A 25,457-nucleotide genomic window follows, 5' to 3' on the forward strand; every position below is an offset into this window, starting at 1 on the left:
TTTGCTCCCAGTGGCATACTTTGTACCATTGATGGCAGCTTCCAGATGCAGCTGCTGCTGGAGTGGGATGCAATTAGGCTCTTTAATTCCACCACATGTGTAATATCTATTGTTAAAATTATACATTGCTAACTAATTCACTTTTTTTTTTTAAATTGCAGATTTTTTCCAGTTAAAATTGACTTTTGTATTATAAAACTTGAACCTGCAGCTTTCTAAATTCAAACAGTCATTGTATTTCATTTATTGTATATATTTAATTTGCTTCAATCTACCTTTTATTTAAAATCTATTTTAAGAATATGTTCTATTACAGTTTTAACCAACAGTATTTACCTGATTGGGTCAATTCTTGATTTCCTACGATTTCTTTCATGCTCAGGAACACTATGCCACTGGAAAGTCAGGCGCCAGTCAAAGCCACCAATCATCGGTTCTCCGGTCTGCATGTAAAATGCAAAAGTGTTCCAATCGATGGTATCAATAACTGGACATAAAATTGCAGTCTCATTCTCTCTAATCCTAAAAATAAACAAAGATTTCCAAAAATAAACACAGCCACAGACTTAAATCCAACAACACTGTGTGCATGTGCATGCTTGTGGCGTATACATCTGCATGGGCGTGTACGTAAATGGGCTTGTGTGTATTTGCAAAAAAATTAGTTGGCAAGCTGGGCCCTGGTCAAAACAGTGATAATTTTAGTACAATGTACAACATAAATGCGCAAAACATACCTCTCCAGCAGGGGCTCCAGCCAACCAGTGACACATTCACAGTGACAATCCAGAAATGTGAGCACTTCTCCAGTTGAGAAAGTAGCACCGATCAATCGAGCACGTACCAGTCCCTCCCTTTTATTGGTTCGAATAAGCCGTACTCGCTGAAGGTTACTGATGTATTGCTCCAGTTGGGACTTCAGATAAACTAAAATATTTAACAACAAATTACTTTAACATGCCAGTGCAGCAATATACACATTTTTCTACATACATAAGCAGCAGGGGCTTGATTTAGTGTCTTCCTATGACATTTATACATAATGAGAGCAACTTCAATTCAGTTTGACATTACAATGGGGGAGGGGGAGGGGTCCAGATGATCAACCATCAGGATTTCCAAACAATGAGACAACAGATTACTGGAGTTTTATTGTTGACGGTAGCCACCTAAAATTAATTAAGAATTTAAATGGAACTTGCATATCCAGAGAGCGGCAAAAATGATGAATATGATTAATAGCAGAGAAACATGCAAAATGTGGAAATTATGATGAAAGATAGTTGATTCGATGTAATTAATATAAATAATGCAAGTGCATTGTTGCAAACTACACTCCCAGAGGCCCATGCACACATGTGTAGCCACACTGATACCCAATGCTGGAAATTATTTCAACAACAGTTCAGACCTGAATTAAACTAAACTGTCAGCGCCATTATATTAACATCAGTTCAAACTTGCACATGAACAGACAACCTGAAAATATGGAATTTTCTTTGCTTGGCATGAGTTATTTTTGGAAAAACTCATCAAAACAAAGGGATCATAACTGGAAAATTGAGGGGAATGTACAAACAAGTCTTTCCCAATTCTTTCATTATGTTCCCTATCAATTTAGTTAATTTTTATAAATAAGTAAATTATGTTTCTTACATTTATAAATATTTATCTCTGGTCCCATCTTTACACCTTCACCAAGTATTGCCATCCCCACCCTGATTTTTCTTTTTGTAAAGTGGGTGACCATCACTCAATCTAATAATCGTCTCACCTTGAAGGGCATGACACTGGATGGATTTCTCTAACAACTAACTTTACAAACAAATCTGCAAACATTCACTCAGCTTACCCATCCTGACCAATGTAACCTCTTCAAGGCACTGAGTAAAAAAAAGTTATATGCATTTTAACAATCATCATTCACAGACCCCAAAATAGTGAACATTGAGCCTTTTGAGATGTCATTTTATCCTCATCAAACCAGATATTTTGTTTTAAATTACGAGTCCATCGAGGCTGACGAATAAACCCGTATTGTATTGTATTGTATTGTATTGCTATCAGACAACATTGAAAAACTTGGTCTGTTTTGACCTCATCAAGGTCAGTCTCGGCTATTGCTACTCCAGCTGCAGATGTTCACATCAGCACAGACCTTCCCAGCTAAAAATCTTCAATGCTAATGCATTGAGAAGAATCCCATTTATTAAGAAATAAATAGAAATTAGTTCCTCAAAATGCAGAAGAGCCAATAACTTAGAATTTGAGATTCAATCATTTGTCCTTTCCAATTTTTGGTATGAAAATATTATAAAGCATAAATATAGAAAAAAATGATCATGTTCCTTACTTCGATCACTGTAGTCATCTACTAGTATGAGTTCTTTCAGGAGAACAGCAGGAGAGGTTTCCAGTACACTATGAATTGTGCGGAGAAGTGTGGACCAAGCTTCATTATAAAATGCAATAATTACAGAAGTTGTAGGAAGCTTCCTATAGTTGTATTTCTTTGTTTTGCATCTGAAATGAAGCAAATTAAAAACATGATCAAGGACATTGTGTATTATTACCAACTTAATCCGAGGTTCCTACACAGTTTTGGTTTTAATTTATGGACCATACAACTAAAGAGTGCAGTTTGTGAACTGCATAAAACTGCAAGAACCGTGGACTACGAGCATGTGTGCTGCTGGAGAGGAGACCAATCTGCGCATGCATGTTTTTTAAGATTTTTAAAAGTCAACTGTGCCTACTGGACCGATCTGCGCATGCGCGGTTTTCTACGATTTTCTGCGCATGCGCAGATTTTACGATTCTTTAAAGTCGACTGACTGCCTAGTGCCTACCTTACCTAGGGCTTGCTCCTGTGTCACTGAAAAAGTATTTCCTGTTGACTCTATTTATACCTCTCGCTGCCTCCACAAGGCCAGCAGCACGATCAACGACAAGTTGCACCCTGGCTACTCCTTCTTCTTCCTTCTCCCATCGGGCAAAAGATATAGAAGTGTGAAAACGTGCACCAGCAGATTCAGGGACAGTTTCCCCCAGCTGTTATCAGGCAACTGAATCATCCTACCACAACCAGAGAGCAGTGCTGAACTACTATCTGCCTCATTGGTGACCCTAGGACCATCCTTGATCGGACTTTGCTGGCTTTACCGTGCAATAAATATTATTCCCTTATCCTGTATCTAAACACTGTAAATGGATCGATGGTAATCATGTATTGTCTTTCTGCTGACTGGTTAGCACGCAACAAAAGCTTTTCACTGTACCTCGGTATACATGACAATAAACTAAACTGAACTGTGAAAGGCTATTGTGGAAATGGATTGAAATGTTTTTGTTCACGAGTGAGTCGTGGAATAGAGTACACATCCAAACTTTCAAAGCATTTTACTTTAGCTGCTAGCTGTGCACGTTATGTTTCTATTAGAAATGTCCTGCATTTGCAGTCACAATGTTAAGTTTTAGAGATTTGTCTTTTCATTGGATAAGATGATTTACGAAAGCACTTTCATAAACCTACTTCGGAGATAACTCTTTTCCTGCTAATTCTTACAGCTTGATGTAAATAAACAAATTAGATTGTAGCAACCATGCTATGAAAAGGCACCAAGTGATTAGGTCCATGATGAAAGAAAATAACTTGTACATAAGATAAACAAAGTCAGGTAAAATCAGAAGCATTGGTTTCTGTATTAGTGAAGAATAGCAGTCAACAACATCAGTGTCTTTTTACTATTAAATCCTTATTTGTAGACACTAATTCCATTCACAGTTGTGGAGGAGAGAAAAACTAAACTTTAACTAGCAATGCTATGTCTAATAAAGTTAAACTCTAATTTCAACATTTCCTTTGGCAAATTAATCATGCACCACCAAAAGTTTAAAGACACACTTACTCATACATTCGGTCATCCTGGATATGGCGATGGAGTGATATTTTGTCACTCATGTAAACATTAATAGCATATCTTTCAATACTATCCTCCTCTTGTTTTTTCTCCTCGGCATTTAATGTCAGATGCACAGCTTTACCCATCTCCCCGGGACTGTACATATTGACAGCAGATTTCTCATAAACTGGGCGTGACAGGTCCTCACTTTCCTCATCGTTTGAATAAGCTTTGTTCTTCCAGCCCTCACCATTGCTCTGTCCAGCAGAGTTTGGGAATGTAGAGACTGACAGTTCAACAATAACATAAGTAATCCATAGTAAACTGATTAGAATGCAGCTCTTCCCTATCCAAGCCCATTTTAGTTTCATGGAGATCTTCATGATGCTTCAATAAAGTTGTCCTTGTGGACACCTGGGCACAGAATAGAGCTGGAATTTCTGAAAAGGAGACATTCACAGAAATCAGATTAGTTGGCTCCTGAAATGTAATTTTGAAAAACATATTGAAATTTACAATTGAACACAATACTTAGCAATGTTAGAATTTCCAAACACAAAAGATGCCCATTGAGCTCAATTGTTCATCACTATATAATTTCAGCTTTACTACATATCATTTTTACCGTTGCACCTCACAAATATATAATCATTTATATTTAATGGTCATTCTTCCAGAACTGAAGCAACCAATTCACCTCAAAACCATTGCCATGCCTATCTTCATCAAGTTATAGAATCATAGTCATAGTGTGGAAACAGGCCCTTCGGCCCAACTTGCCCACACCGACCAACATATCCCATCTACACTAGTCCCACTTGCCTGCATTTGGTCCATATCCCTGTCCTTTCCATTTATCTATCTAATTGCTTCGTAAATATTGTGATAGTCCCTGCCTCAACTAACTCTTCAGACAGCTTTTTCACCACCCTGTGTGTGAAAAAGCTACCCCTCAGATTCCTGTAAAATGTTTCCCCCTTCACCTTAAACCGATGCCGTCAGGTTCTCGGTTCCCCTACTCCGGGCAAGAGACTGTACATCTCGCCAATCTATTGTTTTCATAATTTTATACACCTCTATAAGATCATTGTCATCCTCCTGCACTCCAGGGAATAGTCCCAGCCTGCTCAACCTCTCCCTATAACTCAGACCTTTAAGTCCTGGCAACATCTTTGAAAATCTTCTCTGCACCCATTCCAACTTAACAACATGTTTCCTGTCACATAGTGCCCAGAACTGAACGCAATACTCTAAATGCAGCCTCACCAATGTCTTATATAACTGCAACATGATCTCCCAACGTCTATACTCAATGCTCTGATTGATGAAGGCCAATCCAAATCTAAGTTCCTTTATTCCTGTTTAGGACATAGAACAGTATAGCACAGGAACAGGCCCTGAGGCTTGCTGTGTCCATTTCAAATATGTTGTCAGGTTAAACTAATCTCTTCTGCTTGCACACGATCCATGTTGCTCCTTTCTCTGCATATCCATTTGCCTACTCAAAAGCATCTTAAACATCAAGATCAAAACTGCATCCACGACCACCCTGTCAGCAGTTTCTAGACACCTGCCTTTTGTAAAGAAATGTTGTCCCTCGTATCTCTTTTAAAATTTGCCTATCTCACCTTAAATCTTTGCCGTCGAATCTTTGATGTCTCCACCCTGGAGAAAAGACCCCAACTTCTCTCATCATTTTATACACTATCAGGTCTCCCCTCAGCCTGTGACCCTCCAGAGAAACCAACCCAAGTCCCAGAAATCATTCCTGTAAACCTCGTATGCACCCTTTCCAAAGCCTCCACATCCCTCCTGTAGTGGCGTGATCAGAGCTGCATGCAGTATTCCAAATGTAGCCTAACCCAAGTCCAATCAAGCTGTAACATGACTTCTTGACACTTACATTCCCTGTCCTGACTGAAGAAAGGAAGTATAGCATACGTCTTCTGTGAAATGATTAATGACAATTTTCTTTCGGAAAACACCATAAATGTCATTGCTCTATTTCTTAAGTCACTGTAATTAAAGTGATGCAGTCCAAACTTCAAAGATGCAACCAATTTCTTGAAAGGCATGCAGAATGGGGCTATTACAAACAAAACTAAGCACATCGTTTTCTCCTTGCTCATATCTCAGGTCACTCAGCTCAAAAATAATTGGTGGCAATAGAGTCAAATTATGTGAACTGGTAATCTCTTCAGTTGAATGGTTCCCCAAGCCGTCCGTCTGTCTGTCTGTCTGTCTGTGCATGTGTGTAAATCTGCATAACCATAAACACCATCATTTGCAGTATTGTGCAAGGTAAATTTATATGAAATTATCTTTAACATAATTGTATAACAGGAGGCTTGCAAGTCTCACACTAATGTAAATTAAGGCAGGAACAAAGTGCAGTGCTGTCAATTCAATTGAAGTACAGGTGCACAACCTTTTATCCGAAGATCCAAATAACGAAAACCTCCGAATAGCGGACATTTTTTCGGTCCTTGAAGAAAGGTCCTTGAAAACGTTCACCGAGGGCGGCCCGCAGAGGTGACAGCGGAACCGCCGGTCGGTCCTCCAACAAAGGGGAACTAAATCCCCATTCATAAAAGAGAATGTGAGAGTATATTGGGTGAGTGTATATTGCGCGGGAGGGTAGGAATCATTGTAAATCATTGCTTAAATGTTAGTCAGTTAGTTTGGTGGGCTTTTGGGGGGAACTTTAATTCTTAGTCCCCTGCCTGGTCGGAGAAGCGGGGAGCGGGCAATGCCTTACCGGGTCGCCGTGCAGTAAGCTCCGGACCGCTGTGCTGCGGCTCCCAACATCGTGGAGCTGGGGCTGTGGCCGGCTGCGCTGGATTTGGATTTGTAGCGCCGCGCAGCCAGGGGTAGAGTTCGCCGTGGTCGGAGCTACAACCGGCGCCGCCCGTGGCCGGACCACCGCAGCCCCAGCTCCACGATGTTGGGAGCCGCGGCCCACAGCGGTCCGGGCTGCGGTGGTCCGGCCATGGGCGGCGCCGGTTGTAGCTCCGACCACGGCGAACTCTACCCCTGGCTGCGCGGCGCTACAAATCCAAATCCAGCGCAGCCGGCCACAGCCCCAGCTCTGTGATGTGGGAGCCGCGGCACAATACTGCACGGCGACCCGGAAAGGCATTGCCCGCTCCCCGCCTCTCTGACCAGGTAGGGGACTAAGAATTAAAGTTCCCCCCTTCACCCCCACCACATAAAATCCCTCCAAATTTACTGACTAACATTTAAGCAATGATTTACAATGATTCCCTGGTCTCCGGGGAGGAGGCAGCCGCTCCAGACTTTCCAAGCCACCAGCGCTACCTACCTAATCTACGCTAAAAATCTTCCATTCCGAAACCCGAAAATGTCCGATATCCGAAATGTGTCTGGTCCCAAGGCTTTCGGATAAAAGGTTGTGCACCTGTAGTATGAAATCTGGAAAGGTGTGGTTTATTAATTAAAAAACAAGCGATTTGTTAATCTTGTTTGACAATGATCAAGTACTTTACGAAGTATCAAACAGTAGATGAGTCTAGCCCAGTGGACAGATTTAACACCATTTAACTGTTCAGCAAAATTAAAGGCCATGGGTAACAAAGCACAGGGGTGGTGGGGGCAGAAGACAAGAGAGCAACAGCAAATGGCTGTTTGTCAGATTGGAGAGAAATGCTCCCCAAATCTCAGTTTCACGACTACTGCGGGGGTCAAAGCCTGAAAATTAAAATTCAAAGCCTGAAAATAAAAAATCTTGGAAATGTTTGTAAGCAATTAAGATGACTATATCAGATTTCAGGAGTCAGTAAAAGCTGCCGCCATTGAAATTCCACTAGACTGGATAGGGAAAGGTGCCTGAAAGACAGACACCAAGACAACAATGCACTGCAACTTGACAGGGAGAGCTTGCAGGATCCAAATCACACAAACATGATGAAATATCAACTTCCTGAAGTTCTTCAAAATTTGACCAGGAAAGATGGTCACTCAAAGCCACATCAGAGTAGACAAGGCATAGATTGGGCAGCTCCATTAAATGCAATTGTGAAGAACATATGAAAGGGTGTTTTAATGTGTCAATTCTTTAAATAATTTCACATAATTAACTTTTAATCTTTTTAACTAGCTGTCAGAAAGCATTTTGGGGATGGGTGGATTTGGGATGGGAAAGAAGTGTTTCTCATTGACAGGCAACAAGCCCAATGCAGCACAGGACACAGCTGATCAGGAAGCAACTTCAAAACCAAACCATCAGTGCCGTGTGTGTCAAGAGATGTGGCAAGTGCAGCAACTTGCCACAGTTGCAGAGGCCCAGAGGATCTGGGCCTCTTCAATTGTTCTGCAGGCTTGGCGATGCGCACCATTGCATCCATTAAGTTAAGCACTGCCTGTGTGCAGAATGGCATAATTCGATTTTGATTTTTGCAATAATTATTTTGGCACTGGCTGTGTATTTTTGTATTGTGCCCAGTGGAATCAGTGAAAGGATATCACAGTGGTGGGAAAAGTAAACTGTGAAGGGGGAAATTGGTGTTGTAGACTTTAGTTGTGCAATCAAACAGAAGGGAGTGTTTAAGAGCCTCCTCTCTTCGTACAGCTGCCTGCATCTCCTCTTCCTGCTCGTCTAGCTGCCGTACAGCAAGAGGTGCCTCTCACATGACATGCCCAAGCTGCATGCAGCAGATCACTAAAAATCTCAACACAAATCTGCCAGATACTGCATCACTACTCTACAGCAGTCCATGCAAAATGTGCTTTGTTTTAGCAAATCAAAGACCTGTTCCCTCATATTTCATGTAGAAACATACTATGTGTAGCTCAGGTGGCACAGAAAAGTACTTTTCCAAATAGAGCTATTACAAGTAATTTTGCTATCTTAGGCACTGGTCCGCCAAATTCACCGTATTCAGTCACACACCTGCTAGACACTGGAGGCGTGCCAGGCCACTCGATCCATATAGGTCAGAATTGACATGAGACATGCAAAAATCATTGCATGTGCAGTCAATGACTATCTGCACTGACTATGAGAACCACCCGACAATTCTAGCAAATCTGAAAGCATTCTCCATCAGTTAGTCTCGTAACAAGAAACAATTAAATATGGCTTTTACTCTTTGAATAGAGTATGTTTGTGATCGCCCTTGTACATCCGAGGGGCAATTGTAAGATATTGCAAACATACCCAGCTCGGAAGGATGCACCCATACAAAAGCTAATTGCCATGATTACCAACACACCTAGTGAAAGCGATCTTGCCCTTGTCTGTTGTTTCAGTTGTGACTGTAGCAGGAGTCAAATTTCAGTAAAGTAAACTTTTCTAAGTGTTGCTACTTAACATTTTCTCTTTACTTAACTTCAGATGCAAGTACTGCTTGCAGGCCTGACATCGCCTCTTGCTGAAGGCTTTGTTTCTCCTCTCTCTCCCCTCCCTCATGCTCACCGTTCATTCCCAGTCATTGAAAGAGAATGCACATGAATACACCCTTGTCTGGCAGCAAGTGGTTTGTGCAGAATCCTGGAAGTCACCAAACACCCCTTCATGACTTGCCAAACTCTTGCAGATTTTAGCCAAATGAAACAATAGGCAAAGATGTAGAGCTGTGGCAAAACCCAATCCCATCTTCTCCTCTTATTGGGCAGCCCCTTGCGTTGAGGATAACTCCAGTTCTGTGGGCTCGGGGATGGCTAATAGTATCTGCATACTCTACCACAGATGGGGCCGAGAGGTCGGCAGTTTGAGTTAGTACAGGTGCACAACCTTTTATCCGAAGATCCAAATAACGAAAACCTCCGAATAGCGGCCATTTTTTCGGTCCTTGAAGAAAGGTCCTTGAAAACGTTCACCGAGGGCAGCCCGCAGAGGTGACAGCGGAACCTCCGGTCGGTCCTCGAAGAAAGGGGAACTAAATCCCCATTCATAAAAGAGAAGGTGAGGGTATATTGCGCGGGAGGTTTAATAATTGACAATATGCTGCTGCCTGCCCGCTGAGTTAAAAAGTTCCCACGGTAGACTCACGATCAAAGCCCCCGGCGGGCGCTAGCACGTCCGCGGCAATTTACAGCCGCGCCGGGCGTTGTAAGACCCCCCTCCAGGTCATTCTCAACCCCGTAATTCGGGCGGGAGAAGTCGCCGCTGCCGGTGCCCCGCAAAGCAGTCTCCCACCGGGGACCCGCGAGCTCCCGGTGTCACCATCCACCGGAGTCGGGTCGCAGCAGCTCGCCCCCGCAGCTCTCCACGCTCCGAAGCTGGCTAGCTCCACGGAGGTAGGTCCGTAGGTCCACAGGCTCCACAGCTCCCACCGCCGCCCACCGACCCCCAGGCCCACTGCAAGCACGGAGATCCCAGAGACCCACAGCCAGCAGCAACTCCAGCCCAGCCCCGCTCCAACTCCAGAGGAACACGTAGGGGCATTAGCTGATGGTGTGCAAGGTACGTCTTGTTCTTGGGGTGGCGGATGAGGGGGCGCAGCTCGGGCTGTGGGCGAACTGCCACTTGTCGCTGTAGCGGCCAAAGATCATAGAGGAGCTCCTCTATGATCTTTGGTAGCGGCCCATCGGGGAGCGGATTCCTCTGGAGTTGGAGGGGGAGGGGGGTATTGTGCTGTTTGATCGCCCCCTGCTATCCCAGGGACAGGGAGACACAGCGGCTTTTTAGACTGGTGGGCAATCACTTCCAAAGTTCTGCCCACACAGTCAGTACACTTCTCCTACACTGTATTTCATACAAACATTTATTCTGCAAGAAAAAACGACATTGAAGACTCAAACTCGCGATCGAGTAACTGCCAGGATCAAGGCGCAAACTCGCGACCTTGCGGATATGAGCCGAGCACTCTACCACTGAGCCAGCCATTAAAATCTACGCTAAAAAATTTCCATTCCGAAGACCGACAAATTCTGAATTACGAAAAGTGTCTGGTCCCAAGGCTTTCGGATAAAAGGTTGTGCACCTGTATGTTCCTTCTGCCAATAATTCTGGTCTTCTGTGTTCTTCCAGCAAATGGATTCGAGATTCTCAATACCATTAGAAATGTTCCATCTCCCTTAGTGGCTATTGGCCACGAGTCAATGAGGATGTTATATTTCTTCCAAGCGGAAAAGAACAACATCCTTGTATCTATTTCTCACCCCATCTGGCAATTTCTTCCCACGACAGTGCTCACCATTGAGTGGGAGTCTGGTGTCAGGCCTGCCCACCCAACAGAGCTAACTGAGTATAATTAGAGCCTCATTGCTATGGACATTGGCCTGTCAGAGGATGCCGACATTGGTTTATCCAGCTCGTGGATTTGGAACAGAGCATTGGCCACACTTCCTTGGTGCCTTCACTGTAGGCAAGTCCATGTCTCAAAATGACAAGAATCATTGTTTCCTTGCATACCAGTGGTAAACCTTTGGCTTTGTACCAGTTTGGTGGTCATTAACTTGAAACACTCTTGTTTCTCGGATAGTCAAAGTTCTGCTAGTGCACTGCAGGAACCAGGAAATGTCATGATTGACATCAGCCATCATTGAAAGTTGACTCCCCAGTGGTCCATCTTTTTCATGGACATTATTGTCAGGGTTTGGCAGTGTACAGTAGGCAGTTGGTGTTGGACCTTTGCTTTATAGATATCAAGAGTAATGCAAGAGCTTGGCCTCTGAATAACAGTGTACTGCGCTTCGGTGACTGAAATTGAGGTGACCTTGAGCCAAACATCACGTGTTCAAGGAACTCGGCGAGTCAGGTATATCTGTGGAGGGAGGTTAACAGATGACATTTTAGGTCTGGATCAATCTTCTGGCGGGAATCAAGGTGACATAGGTATAATAGTTTTACATTTGTCCTGTAAATTAGTTCCCACTGTTTAAGGCAGGAATTGAGAAGAGTCAGAGTGATGACTCCAACTTGCTTGGTGCTAGTCTACATTGAATTTTGGCAAAAATCATGGCTTGCAAATCCTCACATGCATTAGATACACAATAGAGATAGATCTCTGGGTTTGATCCTGAACTCGGATCCTGTCTGTGTGGAGTTTGTACATTCTATCTGCGATCGCTTGGGTTTTCTCCGTATGCTCTGGTTTCCTCCCACATTCCAGAGACGTGCAGAGTTGTCGGTTCATTGGCATCTTTAAATCGGCCCCCATGTGTAGGATGCGAAAGTGAGATAATGTATCACTAGTGTGAATGAGTGATCGATGGTCTGCATGGGCTCAGTGGACTGAAGGGCCTGTTTCCACACTGTACCTCTAAACTAAACTAATTTCTCCAGGCACCCATCTTTCAGGCAGATGTTCCAGAGCACTAGGTTCAAGTGAACATTGCAGACCAATTGACATTGTAGCTTCACTTGGTCGATCGACAGTATGGCTCCTTATATAATTAGCAATAAAAATACGCACATGTGGTCCACATGTTTTGGTCTTCTGGTCGAAACAAAGAACTGCAGATGCTGGTTGATACACAAATGGACAAGTGCTGGAGTAATTCAGCAGGTCTCAAAAAGGGTCTTGAGATAAAACATCACCTATGTAGGTTCTCCAGAGATGCTGCCTGACCTGCTGAGTTACTCCAGCAATTTGTGTCCTTTGATCCTCTAGTGATAGAGGACAAAGATGCAGGGCAGAATACCACAGGAGATCCTTCTTCCCTGCGGCTATCAAACTTTACGACTTCTTCCGCTTCTGTCGTGGGGTAGACTGAGACTGATCCCCCTCCACCCCCCCACCTCCTCAATCTTTGCACATCTCCAAAGTCTTACCACTCGTCACTTTATTTTCATGTTTCATGTATTTTGTGCTTTTTATGACTGTTGGAAAATTAATTTCCCTCCTGGGATAAATAAAGTTCTATCGTATGGTATCGTAGCTAAGCATTAATGACGACAACTCTTTGCAGCTATTTTTGTGTGGACGAAAATTTAAAAACAGCAGATTCAGAAAACCCAAAGTAAAAGCAGAAAATGCTGTAAATACTCAGTAGATCAAGCAGCATCTATGGAAAGAGAAATAGTTAACATTCAGGTTGAAGACTTTTTACCAGAATAGCTGATGGAGTGTCTTCGACTGAGACATCAAGTCTATTTCGCTCTCGACTGATGCTACCTAGGTGCTGGATTTTCCTCTTTTATTTAGCTAGCTCTTAAATTAACATTATCACTTTAACTTGTAAATGACTGCTAAAAACAAGAGATATTACAGTAATGTGCACTTCAATGTTTACCTAGTACTTACTATTAAATCATTAGAATTATGCGTTAAATTGGAGAATGTTATATGAAGAATATTAGCTTTGACCTATACGATTTATCAATGTCATCCCTCTCAGCCTGAAATGACCTACATATCTGCCTCTTTCAACGGTAGAACACCTTGTACCAACTTTAATGCAAAACACAGAGATCTAAGGAGTTCAAAATTCTGCATGCAACTTGCAATGGAATCACTTCAAAACAAGTAATGCCATGTCATATTTTCAAATAAAAATCAATGTGAGGTCTAGCCAAAATAATTGAAAGATTACAGTTAGCTCAATGAATAAAGATACACAATTCGTGTGTATAAACCCTGCTTGAAGCTATGCCATGGATTTTCATTGACACTGGGGTGATGAAAAAGCAGTTAGTGACCTTTTGAGGAAGAAAGCACATTCATTAATAAAATGGGTTATGCTATCTCAGATATCACAAAGCAATTCTGAAATGGTATCAATCTCGTAATAGATGCACAGACAGTATGTGTAGGAAGGAACTGCAGATGCTGGTTACACCGAGGATAAACACAAAATGCTGGAGTAACTCAGCAGGGCAGGCAGCATCCCTGGAGAGAAGGAATGGGTGATGTTTCGGATCAAGACATTCAGACTGAGAGTCAGGGAAGAGGGAGACTAGAGATATGGAAGGTTAAGGGGTGAAAACGATCAAATCAAATCAGAAAACGACAGACGATCAGTAAAATTAATCAGGAGGACAGTGAAACTAGTCGGAAAACCAGAGCGCAAGCTCGACGATCGTTTCATTGAACACCACCACTCACTCCGCCTAGGCCTACACGATCTCCTGATTGCTAAACACTTTAACTCCCACTCTGACCTTTCTGTCTTGGGTCTCCTCCGATGCCAGAGTGAGGCCCAAAGCAAATTGGAGGAACAGCCACTCATATTTCACTTGGTCAGTTTTAAACCCAGCGGTATGAATACGATTTCTCTAACTTCAAGTAACCCTTGCTTTCCCTCTCTCCCCATCTCTCCCCCACCCTAGTTCTCCGATCAGTTTCACTGTCCTCCTGATTAATTTTACTGATTGTGCCTCGTTTACACCTTCCGCTCAGCTAACAATGAACCATTCTACATTTCCTTGATTAACGTCTGCTTTGATCTGTCATTTTCACACCTTATCCTTCCATATCTCTTGTCTCCCTCTCCATTGACTGTCTGAAGAAGGGACTCGACCAGAAATGTCACCCATTTCTCTCCAGAGATGCTGCCTGTCCCGCTGAGTTACTCCAGCATTTTGTGTCCATGCACGACAGTAGGTGCTGTGTGTGTGCGCAAGATTCATTAACAGCATTAAAATAAAACAATCAGTTAATATATTCATTGTGGACCATTTCTTGGCTAAAAACAGCAAGGGAATTCCCCGTCATTCTAGTAGTAAGTTTGGATCTCTCACAAGTTCTGAAAGATGCACATACAGCCTCCAGCAGTGATACACCTCCCAGCACTGGCACAAAAGTAATGTGCTCAGTCCTAGAATGCAACACAAATACACAACTACCAATTTCAGTTGCCTTCAAAACAACAACATAGACGACAACTGAACGTTATTCCAACCTTTACAAAATCATTTAGCCTCAAGGTCCTAATTCAGATATTTATTGAATTGAAATTGAAATAATTTAATTGCCACACAACCAAGGTCGGTGGTATTTGGGTTGCCAGCAGCGGTACAATAATAAAGAACACAACCACAATAAAAATTTTACACAAACATCCACCACAGCATTCATCACTGTGGTGGAAGGCACAGAGCTTGGCCAGTCCTCCTCCATTTTCCTCCGTGGTCGGGACCAGCACCCTCCACAGCCGTTGCTGCGGGCGTCCAGATGGTAAGGGACAAAGTCAAAGTCAAGGTGAGTCCAGGATCGGCTCTTCCCAGCCAGAGACCGCGGCTTCAGGCTGGTGTTGGCCGCAGGCCGGCGGTCAAAGTTTTAAAGTACCTGCCGGGCCGCAGCCGGAAGCACCGCAGTCTGCAGGGCCGGCGGTCGAAGCTCCCCTCCAGGGGAGATGGTAAGTCCATACCACGCCCGCGGTAGAAGACGGCCGCGGGCCGGCGGAGGAAGCTTCTTCTTCCCCCGGGTCCCCAACGTGAGATCCCGGGCTGTAGACGCCGCACCAGCTGGAGTTCTGCAGACCGCTGCTTCAGGCTGCCGGCTGCCGCGGGCCAGCGTAACGGAGCGCTCCCCTCCAGCGAGGTCTCACCCGCTCCGCGCCGAGAGTCCATGCTGTGCCCGCTGCTGAAGCTCCGGGCGCGTCTCCGGGAAAGTCGGCGCCTATCCATGCTGTTAGGCCACGGGGGAGGCGACCTGAAAAAATCGCCTCTCCATGGAAGAGGCGGCCGAAACGGTTTCCCCCTTACCCCCCCACACCACCCCCCACACATAACACACAAAGAAACATTAAAAACAGACTTTTAAACATACTAAAAAAATTTAAAAAGTTTAAAAAAGACGGACACGCTGCCGACAGGCTGCTGCCAATGCAGCGCCCCCTACCGAATATTTCATCTCTTTCCATCTTTCATGTCAACTTGACACTTTTGTGTGTGTCACGATTTTCTGTTTCCTTTGGTAATGAAAACAGATGCAGTTCTTATATCCTCTCTTCACAAACTAACTACCCTGACTGCCTCGGAAATCTTTTCAAACACTACCAAGACATCCAGTTGCTCTGAGATTTTAATTGACCTGCCCTACACTCATTGCTGGAAAGCCTGGATAAGAAAGACACCTACGTCAGACATCTATTCATAGACCACAGCTTTGCTTTTAACACCATTATTCCATCCGAGCTCATCGCCAAACTCATGGAACTTGGAGTCAGCACTCATCTCAACCACTGGATCCTCAACTTCCTGACCAACAGATCATGATCAGTGAGGATAGGGGACAAATCATCCTCTATGATAATCCTCAACACTAATGCTCCGCATGGATGCATTCACAGGCCCCTTTTTTACTCCTTATACACCCACAACTGTGCAACCAAGTAGAAATCCAACTCAATTTACAATTTCGCAGACAACACCACTTTAGTGGGCCAAATATCAAATAATGAGGAGATGGAGTATAGGATGGATATTAAGAACCTTGTAACCTGGTGTCAAGACGATCTTTCTCTCAATATCCACAAGACAAAAGAGATAGTTATCAACTTCCGGAAGCAAAGTGGTACACAAACCCCAGTACACACTGATGGTGCTGAAAGTTTCCAGGAGTAAATATCACCAGCAACCTGTCCTGGACCAGCAATATCGAACCAATAGCCAAGAAAGCACACCAACACTTCTACTACCTTAGAAGGCTCAGGAAGTTCAACATGTCCCCAACAACTCTCACCAACTTCTACAGATGCGCCACAGATGGGATTGGGATGCATCACAGCATGTTTTGGGAGCAGCTCCATCCATGATCGCAAGAAATTGCAGAGAATTGTGGACGCAGCCCAGACCATCACATAAACCAACTTCCTTTCCATTGACTCCATCTGCACTTCACACCTACCTCCAAATTCAGGGGCAGTTTCTTCCGAGCTGTTATCAGGCAACTTAACTATCCTATCATCAACTAGAGCGTGGTTTTGAGCTGCCTCAGTGGAGACCCTTGGACTATCTTTAATCGGAATGGAGAATTGTAATCATGTTTAATCTTTCTGCTGGCACATAACAAAAAGCTTTTCACTGTACCTTGGTACACGTGACAATAAATAATTAGCCAGCTCTTCTGTAGTGGGGAAACAAATTACAATGAAATATTTGTTTTGCAAGTTATAAAGAGTCAGGACAAAACTAAATGCAATGCAATGCAAAACCAAAAGGTGACAACAGCATGGAAATTTACCCCATATTTCAATATTGCCTTCAATGTCCATGTCCAATGAAGGAAAAGAGTGTTTGAGGATCATGATCTCAAACCTCACCACCATCACTGGCCTGATGCAGAAGGTGGAAGCAACATCCAGCTTATTAGCTACTCTTTTGCCACATCTGTGATTGCAGTTTCCACAATGGCCTTAGAATCTTGACAGTCATTGCGAGACAAGATCCCTCAAGCTCAAAGGAGTGCCGAAGAGAGAAGATAGGTTTTCTTAGTAGGTGGCCCAGCTGTTCAATGAAAGACCGTATCCTTCCAGTAGTGAACATATTTGAGTCATTCCAGCAGTATATGTACTTAGTGCAAAGTTGATATCTATGAATAAATCTGCTTGGCTCAGTGGTTGGACTATTACCCCGGAGTTAGACACGGTTGGCTCAAATTGTATTTCAAATGAACATTAACTATGCGTTACATTGTCAGAGGCATCATCCTTTGGGTGAAACATTGCAAGTGGCACCATCAGCTTATCAGAGCAGCATGAATAATCTTGCAGCAGTATTTATTCATTCTTCAATTGCCAAAAATAAAAATCATGCATCGCTGAGTACAAAATCCAATGGCACACAAATTGGCTGTTACAGTTCGTGATAATACATTAACACTTATTGACTGGTTATAATAAACTCCAAAACATCCCGGGGTGTTATGTAATATGTGCATTGCTGTGTTTTTCATCTAGTGCTAATCAAGACTACTTCATAGACCAGAGCTGCCAAGTTTTGTCAGAGCATTTCAGTATTCTAGTACCTGAAAATCAGTATTTTGCTGAGGAAATCAGTATTTTTACGCGGTGCTATTTTGCTGAAGTGTCATTTTTTATGTGCAGAGTCATACCCGTGAAAGAGTACAAGAATGCATAACTTTGCTACCAGTTGACATGTCTTCTAAGCACCTTACTTGACAGTGCATTCATTGCCATCTCTTTTTATACTGCTGTTTGAACGGCTGCTTCCTGCTTTTAGCAGCAGGTGATGATGAGGAAGCCATTTTGGAAGCCTCCCTCACTCTCTCTCCCTCCTTCCTCTTTCACTCCCTCCCCCTTCCACCCTCCCTCACTCTCTCCCTCTTCCTCTCCCTCCCCCCCTCCCTTCTTCCTCTCCCTCCCCCTCCCTTCTTCCTTTTTTTCTCCCTCCCTCTCTTATTCCATCCCTCCCAATCCCTCTCCCCTTCTCCCTCTCCTAACAGTCTGTGATACATATCGCTGTGGCTGGGAGCGCTATTTTTAGAACCCATAGCGCTGTTCAATTCCCACGCGTTAAACTGACAGCACTGTTTAAACCTGCAGCGGGACAGGCAGATCAAAGCTTACAAAAATAATCATCCCGATCTTGAAATTTAAAATACTAATAGATTTAATCTCGTCAAGTCAAGTCAGTTTATTGTCATGTGTCCCAGATAGGACAATGTAATTCTTGCTTTGCTGCAGCACAACAGGATATTGTAGTCATAAATACAGATCAGATCAGTGTGTATAGAATATATAGAATATATACACACACACACATCAGTAAACAGATAAAGTGCAATAGCTTGTTATAGTTCATAGTTTGTTTGAAGTTGTGTTTAATAGTCTGATGGCTGTGGGGAAGAAGCTGTTCCTGAATCTGGATGTTGCAGATTTCAGGCTCCTGTACCTTCTACCCGATGGCAGCGGAGAGCTGAGTGTGTGGCCAGGATGGTGTGGGTCCTTGAAGATGCTGGCAGCCTTTTTGAGGCAGTGACTGCGATAGATCCCCTCGATGGTAGGGAGGTCAGAACCGATGATGAACTGGGCAGTGGTTACGACTTTTTGCAGCCTTTTCTGCTCCTGGACGCTCAGGTTGCCGTACCAAGCCACGATGCAACCGGTCAGCATGCTCTCTACTGTGTACCTGTAGAGGTTCGAGAGAGTCCTCCTTGACATACCCCGACTCTCCGTAATCTTCTCAGGAAGTAGAGGTGCTGATGTGCTTTCTTTATGATTGCATCAGTGTTCTGGGACCAGGAGAGATCTTCGGAAATATGCATGCCCAGGAATTTGAAGCTCTTGACCCTTTCCACTATCGATATAAACGTGATTGTGGGTCCCCATCCTACCCCTTCCGAAGTCCACAATCAGTTCCTTGGTTTTGCTGGTGTTGAGAGCCAAGTTATTGTGCTGGCACATTTGGTCAATCGGTCGATCTCACTTCTATACTCTGACTCGTCCCACAACAGTGGTATCGTCAGTGAACTTGATGATGGAGTTTGCACTATGTCCGGCTACGCAGTCATGAGTATAGAGTGAGTACAGCAGGGGGCTGAGCACGCAGCCTTCAGCACGCAGTCTTGCTGCTATCATTTTTAGAGGTACAGTATGACTTTTTATATCCTTGCATTAAGCAGCAAGATGAAACAGGAAGTCGGACATTTTTTTTAATTCCGTATATTACAAAGCAAATCCGTGCTTCCGTAATTGCAGGTTTACCAATGTCAACTTCCTGCCCAAGGACATCCCGATTCTTCTCTGCATATTATAGCACAGGAGGGTTGTCGCCAGAGTACAGCATTGTACTCTGGATCATACTAAATGGGCAGTACGATTCAAATATATTCGCTCAGAACTTAAGTTTCTAAATATAAGAGGTGTTCAGCAAAATTCATTGGAAAGCACTCAAAATCTATAAAAATAAAACAATGACGAGTCATGAATATAAAAGATGAAAACACTGGGAAACATTTGATAATATTTAAGTGAATTCAGTGTTGAACGTAAATAACCTCATATTTGCTTGGGTCCCTTACTTGTCATTGAACAAATTATGTATACAAAGGATTGTCACAACTATGCTCTCTGCCACTAGGCTCCAAGAGGAGACCAACATTAGAAAAAAAACTGAAGAAACAAAAACAGAAAATGCAGGAAAGAAAATTGTGCACCTAAAACTAACATCTTTTTTTTATTTTTCCCAGTTCTGACATAGAATCCATAACCTGGAACATTAACCTTGGTTCTCTTTCCTGCCAAAGTTTCCAGCATTTCCTGTTTTTGTTTCAGATATCAGAGTTTGCAGTTTTATTGATATTTAGCAGGAGAATATTAACCATCAAGTCCATGTTTCCATTTTCACATCCATGCATTGATCATATATCGATCCATATATTGATGGAATTGGTGGGATTTTGAATTCGAGGACATTTCATGTGGCACCTGACAATTTGCAATAATCCAGTTGTTTTGTGGCCACTTTTAGTGAGATTAGATTTGTTTTCACTTATTTAATTACATAAATATAATTTCCACAGCTGGTATTTGAACCTATGTTTCCAGATCACATATCTGGATGCTAATCCAGTATTTTAACCATGATGTTGATGTAAACCATTTAATTAGCAGGAATAATATATACAACAGCAAATAAAAAAATCCATGATTTGCTAAATTATAATTTATGGATCTGCAAAATCAAAACTTTAAAAAAAGTTCAAACGAGTTGGAAAAGGAAAGAAATTTGTCATGAACTTATTTAAAACAAACATACTTTCCAGGTTTCTCCTCCCTACTTTAATCAGTATGAGGAGGGACCCGACCCAGAATGTCCCTCCACAGCTGCTGCCTGACATTATGAGTTCCTCCAGCACTTTGCTTTGTGCAATGTATATTTTACCTGTGGCCACACAACTGTATTCATTTGAATGAACAACGTACAATTTTCTCATGCCATTGTGTTCCTACCATTATGAATGCTACATTTTGAATACCTCTTATTACCAGTAAATATTGAGCAAAGTTTACAAATAAAACTCACTTCTACTACGGTGGAAAATACTTTGCATATTACACAAATGTAAATGTTTGCATTAGGCCTTTGAGCCTCAAAAATAAACCTGCGGATCACATGCCATTCTCCTTGCAACTGCTTCCATCAAACAATTTTTAATGTTACATATCCAATCCCAGAAATTTGAATGCACAATAAACTTGTCACAGCTAATTCCAAGCCTTCCGCTCCCAAAGCAGAATTATTGCTCCAGGATGAATTCAACACTTGCTCCAACCTGAATCACTGCAGATGGCAGGCAGATCATAAACACTCAAGTCTACACTAGTGATCTTAACAAACTTTTGCTTAGCATTCAAGTTACTTTTGAACTTCCTTGCTAAACTCCTAATTCATTTATTGATTGAAAAATGCACTTGTCAATCCTACACAAAACAAAAGCTGCACAATGTGACATTGCAATGTTTCTTAAAGAATACAAATTTTAATCCCTCCTTCGTGGTTTCAGTCATTTTGTTGCCATCCAAATTAGGAACAACTGGCATAGGAAGGAACTGCAGATGTTAGTTTATACTGAAGATTGACACAAAATGCTGGAGTAACTCAGCAAGTCAGGCAGCATCTCTGGAGAAAAGGAATAGGAGTCTGAGGAGTTCATATTCCTTTTCTCCAGAGATGCTGCCTGACCTGCTGAGTTTACTCCAGCATTTTGTGTCAATCCTCAGTATAAACCAACATCTGCAGTTTCTTCCTACACACCTATGCATACTCTGAATAGATAGTGTTGTTTACCATTTTTGCAGAGCTTAGAATGATAAAAGATAATAGAGCAAAAAGAAATATGACAAATGAACATGCATTAAGGAAGTTGGGGGACACAGGATAAAGGTTGACTTAAAACTGTTTCAGCAAATAAAAGAAAATGGGTTTAAGGAGAGTTGAATATACAAGCTGGCTATTTCAACGGAAGTAAGGGTGAGAGAAGGCAGTAGGCTTGAGCAGACTGCACTTTGTTGGGTTGGTAGAACAATGATTGAAAAATGCAGAATATGAACAATTTTATACCACAGCGGTACCGAGTCCGAGAAGAGAATTGTGACAAGGTGTTACTGAGTTTATAAACTTCCATTAGCTGTTGAGTCTGGAACAAGATGTAAAATTATCTCTTTTTTTTTTAAATCAACTCAATTCTTAACCCATCTGCTGTACATTTCTGGTTTATGACAAACAAGACACGTGCCAATCTCACATCAAAGAACAAAACACAGTTTGGTCTTACTTCAACAACATGCAGAAGAAACTTTCCAACGAGTTGGTGGATCAGTATATCCGTGTGCGTACGGGCCCCGCACTTCATTCTGACCAGCAGGAAATAAAGCAAACTTTGGTGACAAATCCTCAGTTGCGAATCCAAATCCTCAGTCCCTCTAGGAAGCTTGTTGCAACAGACCCTGCAGACTGTGAAGAAAGATAGGCTTGGCTGCCCCTCAGTACAGCAACATCAAGAACGACATCGAATTGCTGGCAGCTGATTTACATTCTGTGGCTGGGTCCAGTGTCACCCTTTGCTGATGGCGACATTGGAAGGGAGCAGCTTTCTGCCGGGGCAGCAGAGGCAGGGACAGTGGCCGTCCGCTGGAGTACAGTTGTCCGAGCAATGCCACTCTGGTGGCGACTGGCGACTGCTCCGCGGAACCTGCCACGCCTTCCACCCTGGAACTGTGTGAAGTGGGAAGCGGCTGTAAAAGGACAGCGCCGCTGGGGGTGGGGGGGGAGAGAGAGTTCCTTCCCACAGCGTGTGGGGAGTGTGGTCCGAGTCAGCGCCAAAGATCATAGATCATATGATCTTTGGTCAGCACGGCCTGGGCTGCACAAAGTGGCAAACTTGTCTGGGCCGCTAGGGGTAAAGTTGCGGGGAGGGCAGGAGGGGGTCGGGGATCAGTCCAGCAACTCCACTCACTCAGCGCTGCCGCGGAGCTCGGAGCCACCACATTGTGGCCGGCTGGCCGGGGAGGGAAGGAGCTCGGGTGGCTGCGAGCGGCCGCCACCTAAGCGCCTTCTGCTGGCCGGCCCGCCAGCCCGCCACGGTGTGTGTCCTTCGGCACAGGCGCAACCGGTGGAGGTGGGGGTTGGCGGGGAGCTACTGAGCGGAAGGTTGGCTGCTCCTTCCCGGGCTCTCTCTCTCTCACTCTCTCACTCTCCCCCCGTTCTGTGGTTTCCCTGGGCCAGGAAGTCCCTGTCCCTCAGACATGAACCGCACAGCGCATTGTGGGACAGGCGAAGATGGAGGCTCCCCGGACCTGCTAAGTTTTTTTTTTAACAGACAGAGAGAGATGGTCCTGACTAGTGAAGGGTAAAGCCTACGTTTGTTGGCCATTTGACTATGTCCTCGGAAGATGCTGGGAGTAGGTTTCTTAAACTGCTTCAGTCCAAGCAAAGCTTGTGTTAAATGGACAATTCTGATCACTGTTGCGGGGATGGGATTATATTATGTGCCCGGGTGTGGACGGTGTGTGTGACTGTTCTCACAGCATTGCTGATGTGAGTGATATACACCAGGCCAGGTAAGCAGCCTGGTTCCTGGCTTCAAAGAAGCCGATGTTAAAATGCTAAAACGACCGGAGGGACGGGGAGGTATTCCACAGCAGCACCTGGGGCAATAATCCGCGGGTTCCCGCATTGGTGATCACTTTCCTTTGCGCCCATCGAATGCAGACTTGGAAATCTCACAACGCAGACCTCGCCACCCCTCCCCCTCATGTACCCCAGTATTCCTTAGTATTAGACTAAATCGCAACGCACCTAAATTACTTATAAGTTTGTTTTATAGTATTAATAAACGTCGTTTACTTTAAGGTTATAATCTTCTTTATTTCCACAGTATTATTCCCCTAGCTAACCTGATCACGGCATGATTATGAAGCAGTTGAGACAAATTGCTGCTATCCTACTCTGTATCATGGTATTTGAAAGTGCATCAACCACCAGCGCTTCAACTCGTTCTGTTTTCTCGTGGTCCCTGAGGGGAAGACTCTGGGAAAATGTTCCCTGAAGGAAAAACTAAAGTAGGAAAAGTCATTTCAAGTCAATTTTATTTCTATAGCATATTTAAAAACAACTCTCGTTGACCAAAGTGCTTTATATTAGTGCAGGTACTAACGTGCTACAAACAGTGGTTCATAGATCTAACAATACATACATAAATATATACATACCCCAACCATGGACTGTTTGCCCTCCTCCCATTAGGGAGGCGGTACAGGAGCCTCAGGTCTCGTACCAGTAGGATGAGGAACAGCTTCTACAATTATACCATCACATTGCTGAACTCGGAGTCCCGCCGATAGATTTCTCTGGTCCCTCTGTCCCCATTGTTTAATTATTCTGTATTTTTGATTATTCTGTATCTTCTTTTTTTTAAATTTCTATATGCAATACTACTACGGACTGACGCAAAACTACATTTCGTTGTACCCATACTTAGTATTTGTGCAATGACATTAAAGTTGAATTGAATTGAATACAGCGCTCCCTCAGAGGACCTCAAGAAAGGCTTGAGAGTAGAAATAATTTTAAAGTCTAGACTTAAAAGAGTTGATGGAGGGGGCAGTTCTGATGGGAAGAGGGATGCTGTTCCACAGTCTAGGAGCTGCAACCGCAAAAGTGCGGTCGCCCCTGAGCTTATGCCTAGACCTAGGATGGTCAGTAACCCCAAGTCGGCCGATCTGAGGGACCTGGAGGTGGGTAAGCAGATTTTTGATGTAGGTGGGGGCAAGCCCATTAAGGGCTTTGTAGACATAAAGAAGGAGCTTGAAATTGATTCTGAACTGCACAGGGAGCCAGTGGAGAGAGGCCAGGATCGGGTGATGTGGTCCCTTTTTCGGGTGCCCGTCAGGAGTCTTGCTGCGGCATTTTGGACCAATTGCAGGCAGGACAGGGAAGATTGGCTGATGCCAGTGTAAAGGGAGTTGCAGTAATCGAGGCGGGAGGAGATAAATGAGTGGATGATCTTTTCGAGGTCATCGAATTGGAGGAAATTTAGCTATCGTCCGAAGCTGGAAGAAGCTAGCTTTTACCACGGCATTGACTTGTTTGTCAAATTTCAACATGGAGTTAAATATCACGCCAAGGTTTTTGACGTGAGGTTTGAGTAATGGGGTAAGGCTTCCAAGGCTGCCTGCTATTGTTTTGATGGAGTCCAAGGGGCTGAGTAGGATGACTTACTGCCTTACCTACTCAGACTTACTCTCGTTTAGTTGGAAGAAGTTCTGGGCCATCCAACACTTTATATCCTCGAGGCAGTGGATAAGGCTGAGTAGATTTGATCGGTTGTTGGGTTTCAGGAGGAGATAGAGTTGTGTATTGTCTGCATAGCAGTGCCTTTGAATGACTTGGCCTAAGGGGAGCATATAAAGGGAGAAGAGAATGGGGCCTAGGATGGAGCCTTGTGGAACCCCGCAGCAGAGGCTAGCTGGGGAGGAGAAAGAGTTGCCTATGTTTGTAGAGAAACTCCTATCTTTGAGGTAGGAGACGAACCAGCTCAGAGCAGTGCCATCAATACCAACCCCGTACCGGAGACGGTCAAATAGGATGGTGTGGTCGACTGTATCAAATGCTGCGCTGAGGTCGAGAAGGAGCAGGATTGCACAGTCTCCGGAATCAATGGTGAGAAGCAGGTCGTTATGTAC

The 25,457-nt window shown here is 43.7% G+C and overlaps 1 protein-coding gene and 1 long non-coding RNA gene across 4 annotated transcripts in view; one reads left to right on the forward strand and one right to left on the reverse strand.

Moving 5' to 3' along the window:
• galnt4 (polypeptide N-acetylgalactosaminyltransferase 4) overlaps positions 1–23,776 on the reverse strand; it is a 37,342-nt gene extending 13,566 nt beyond the window's left edge. Inside the window, exons 1-6 of one of the 3 annotated variants that reach the window (XM_033042848.1) lie at positions 23,670–23,776; positions 22,049–22,220; positions 3,909–4,342; positions 2,354–2,523; positions 738–927; positions 337–522 (exon numbers count right to left, since the gene is read on the reverse strand). In XM_033042848.1, coding sequence (XP_032898739.1) covers positions 337–522; positions 738–927; positions 2,354–2,523; positions 3,909–4,285 — 923 coding nt within the window. In that variant the 5' untranslated portion in view covers positions 4,286–4,342; positions 22,049–22,220; positions 23,670–23,776. Of the gene's footprint in view, positions 1–336; positions 523–737; positions 928–2,353; positions 2,524–3,908; positions 4,343–22,048; positions 22,590–23,669 lie in introns of those variants that run through there. The other 2 variants (XM_033042856.1, XM_033042840.1) reach the window with 2 other exon arrangements.
• On the forward strand, positions 11,069–23,759 carry LOC116986989. The gene is made up of 3 exons (XR_004415615.1): positions 11,069–11,078; positions 22,792–23,333; positions 23,651–23,759. It is a non-coding gene; the product is annotated as an uncharacterized LOC116986989 (long non-coding RNA).
• Positions 23,777–25,457: the final 1,681 nt, after the last annotated feature.

Source organism: Amblyraja radiata, chromosome 2, assembly GCF_010909765.2.
Source record: "Amblyraja radiata isolate CabotCenter1 chromosome 2, sAmbRad1.1.pri, whole genome shotgun sequence".
Taxonomy (NCBI): Eukaryota; Metazoa; Chordata; class Chondrichthyes; order Rajiformes; family Rajidae; genus Amblyraja; species Amblyraja radiata.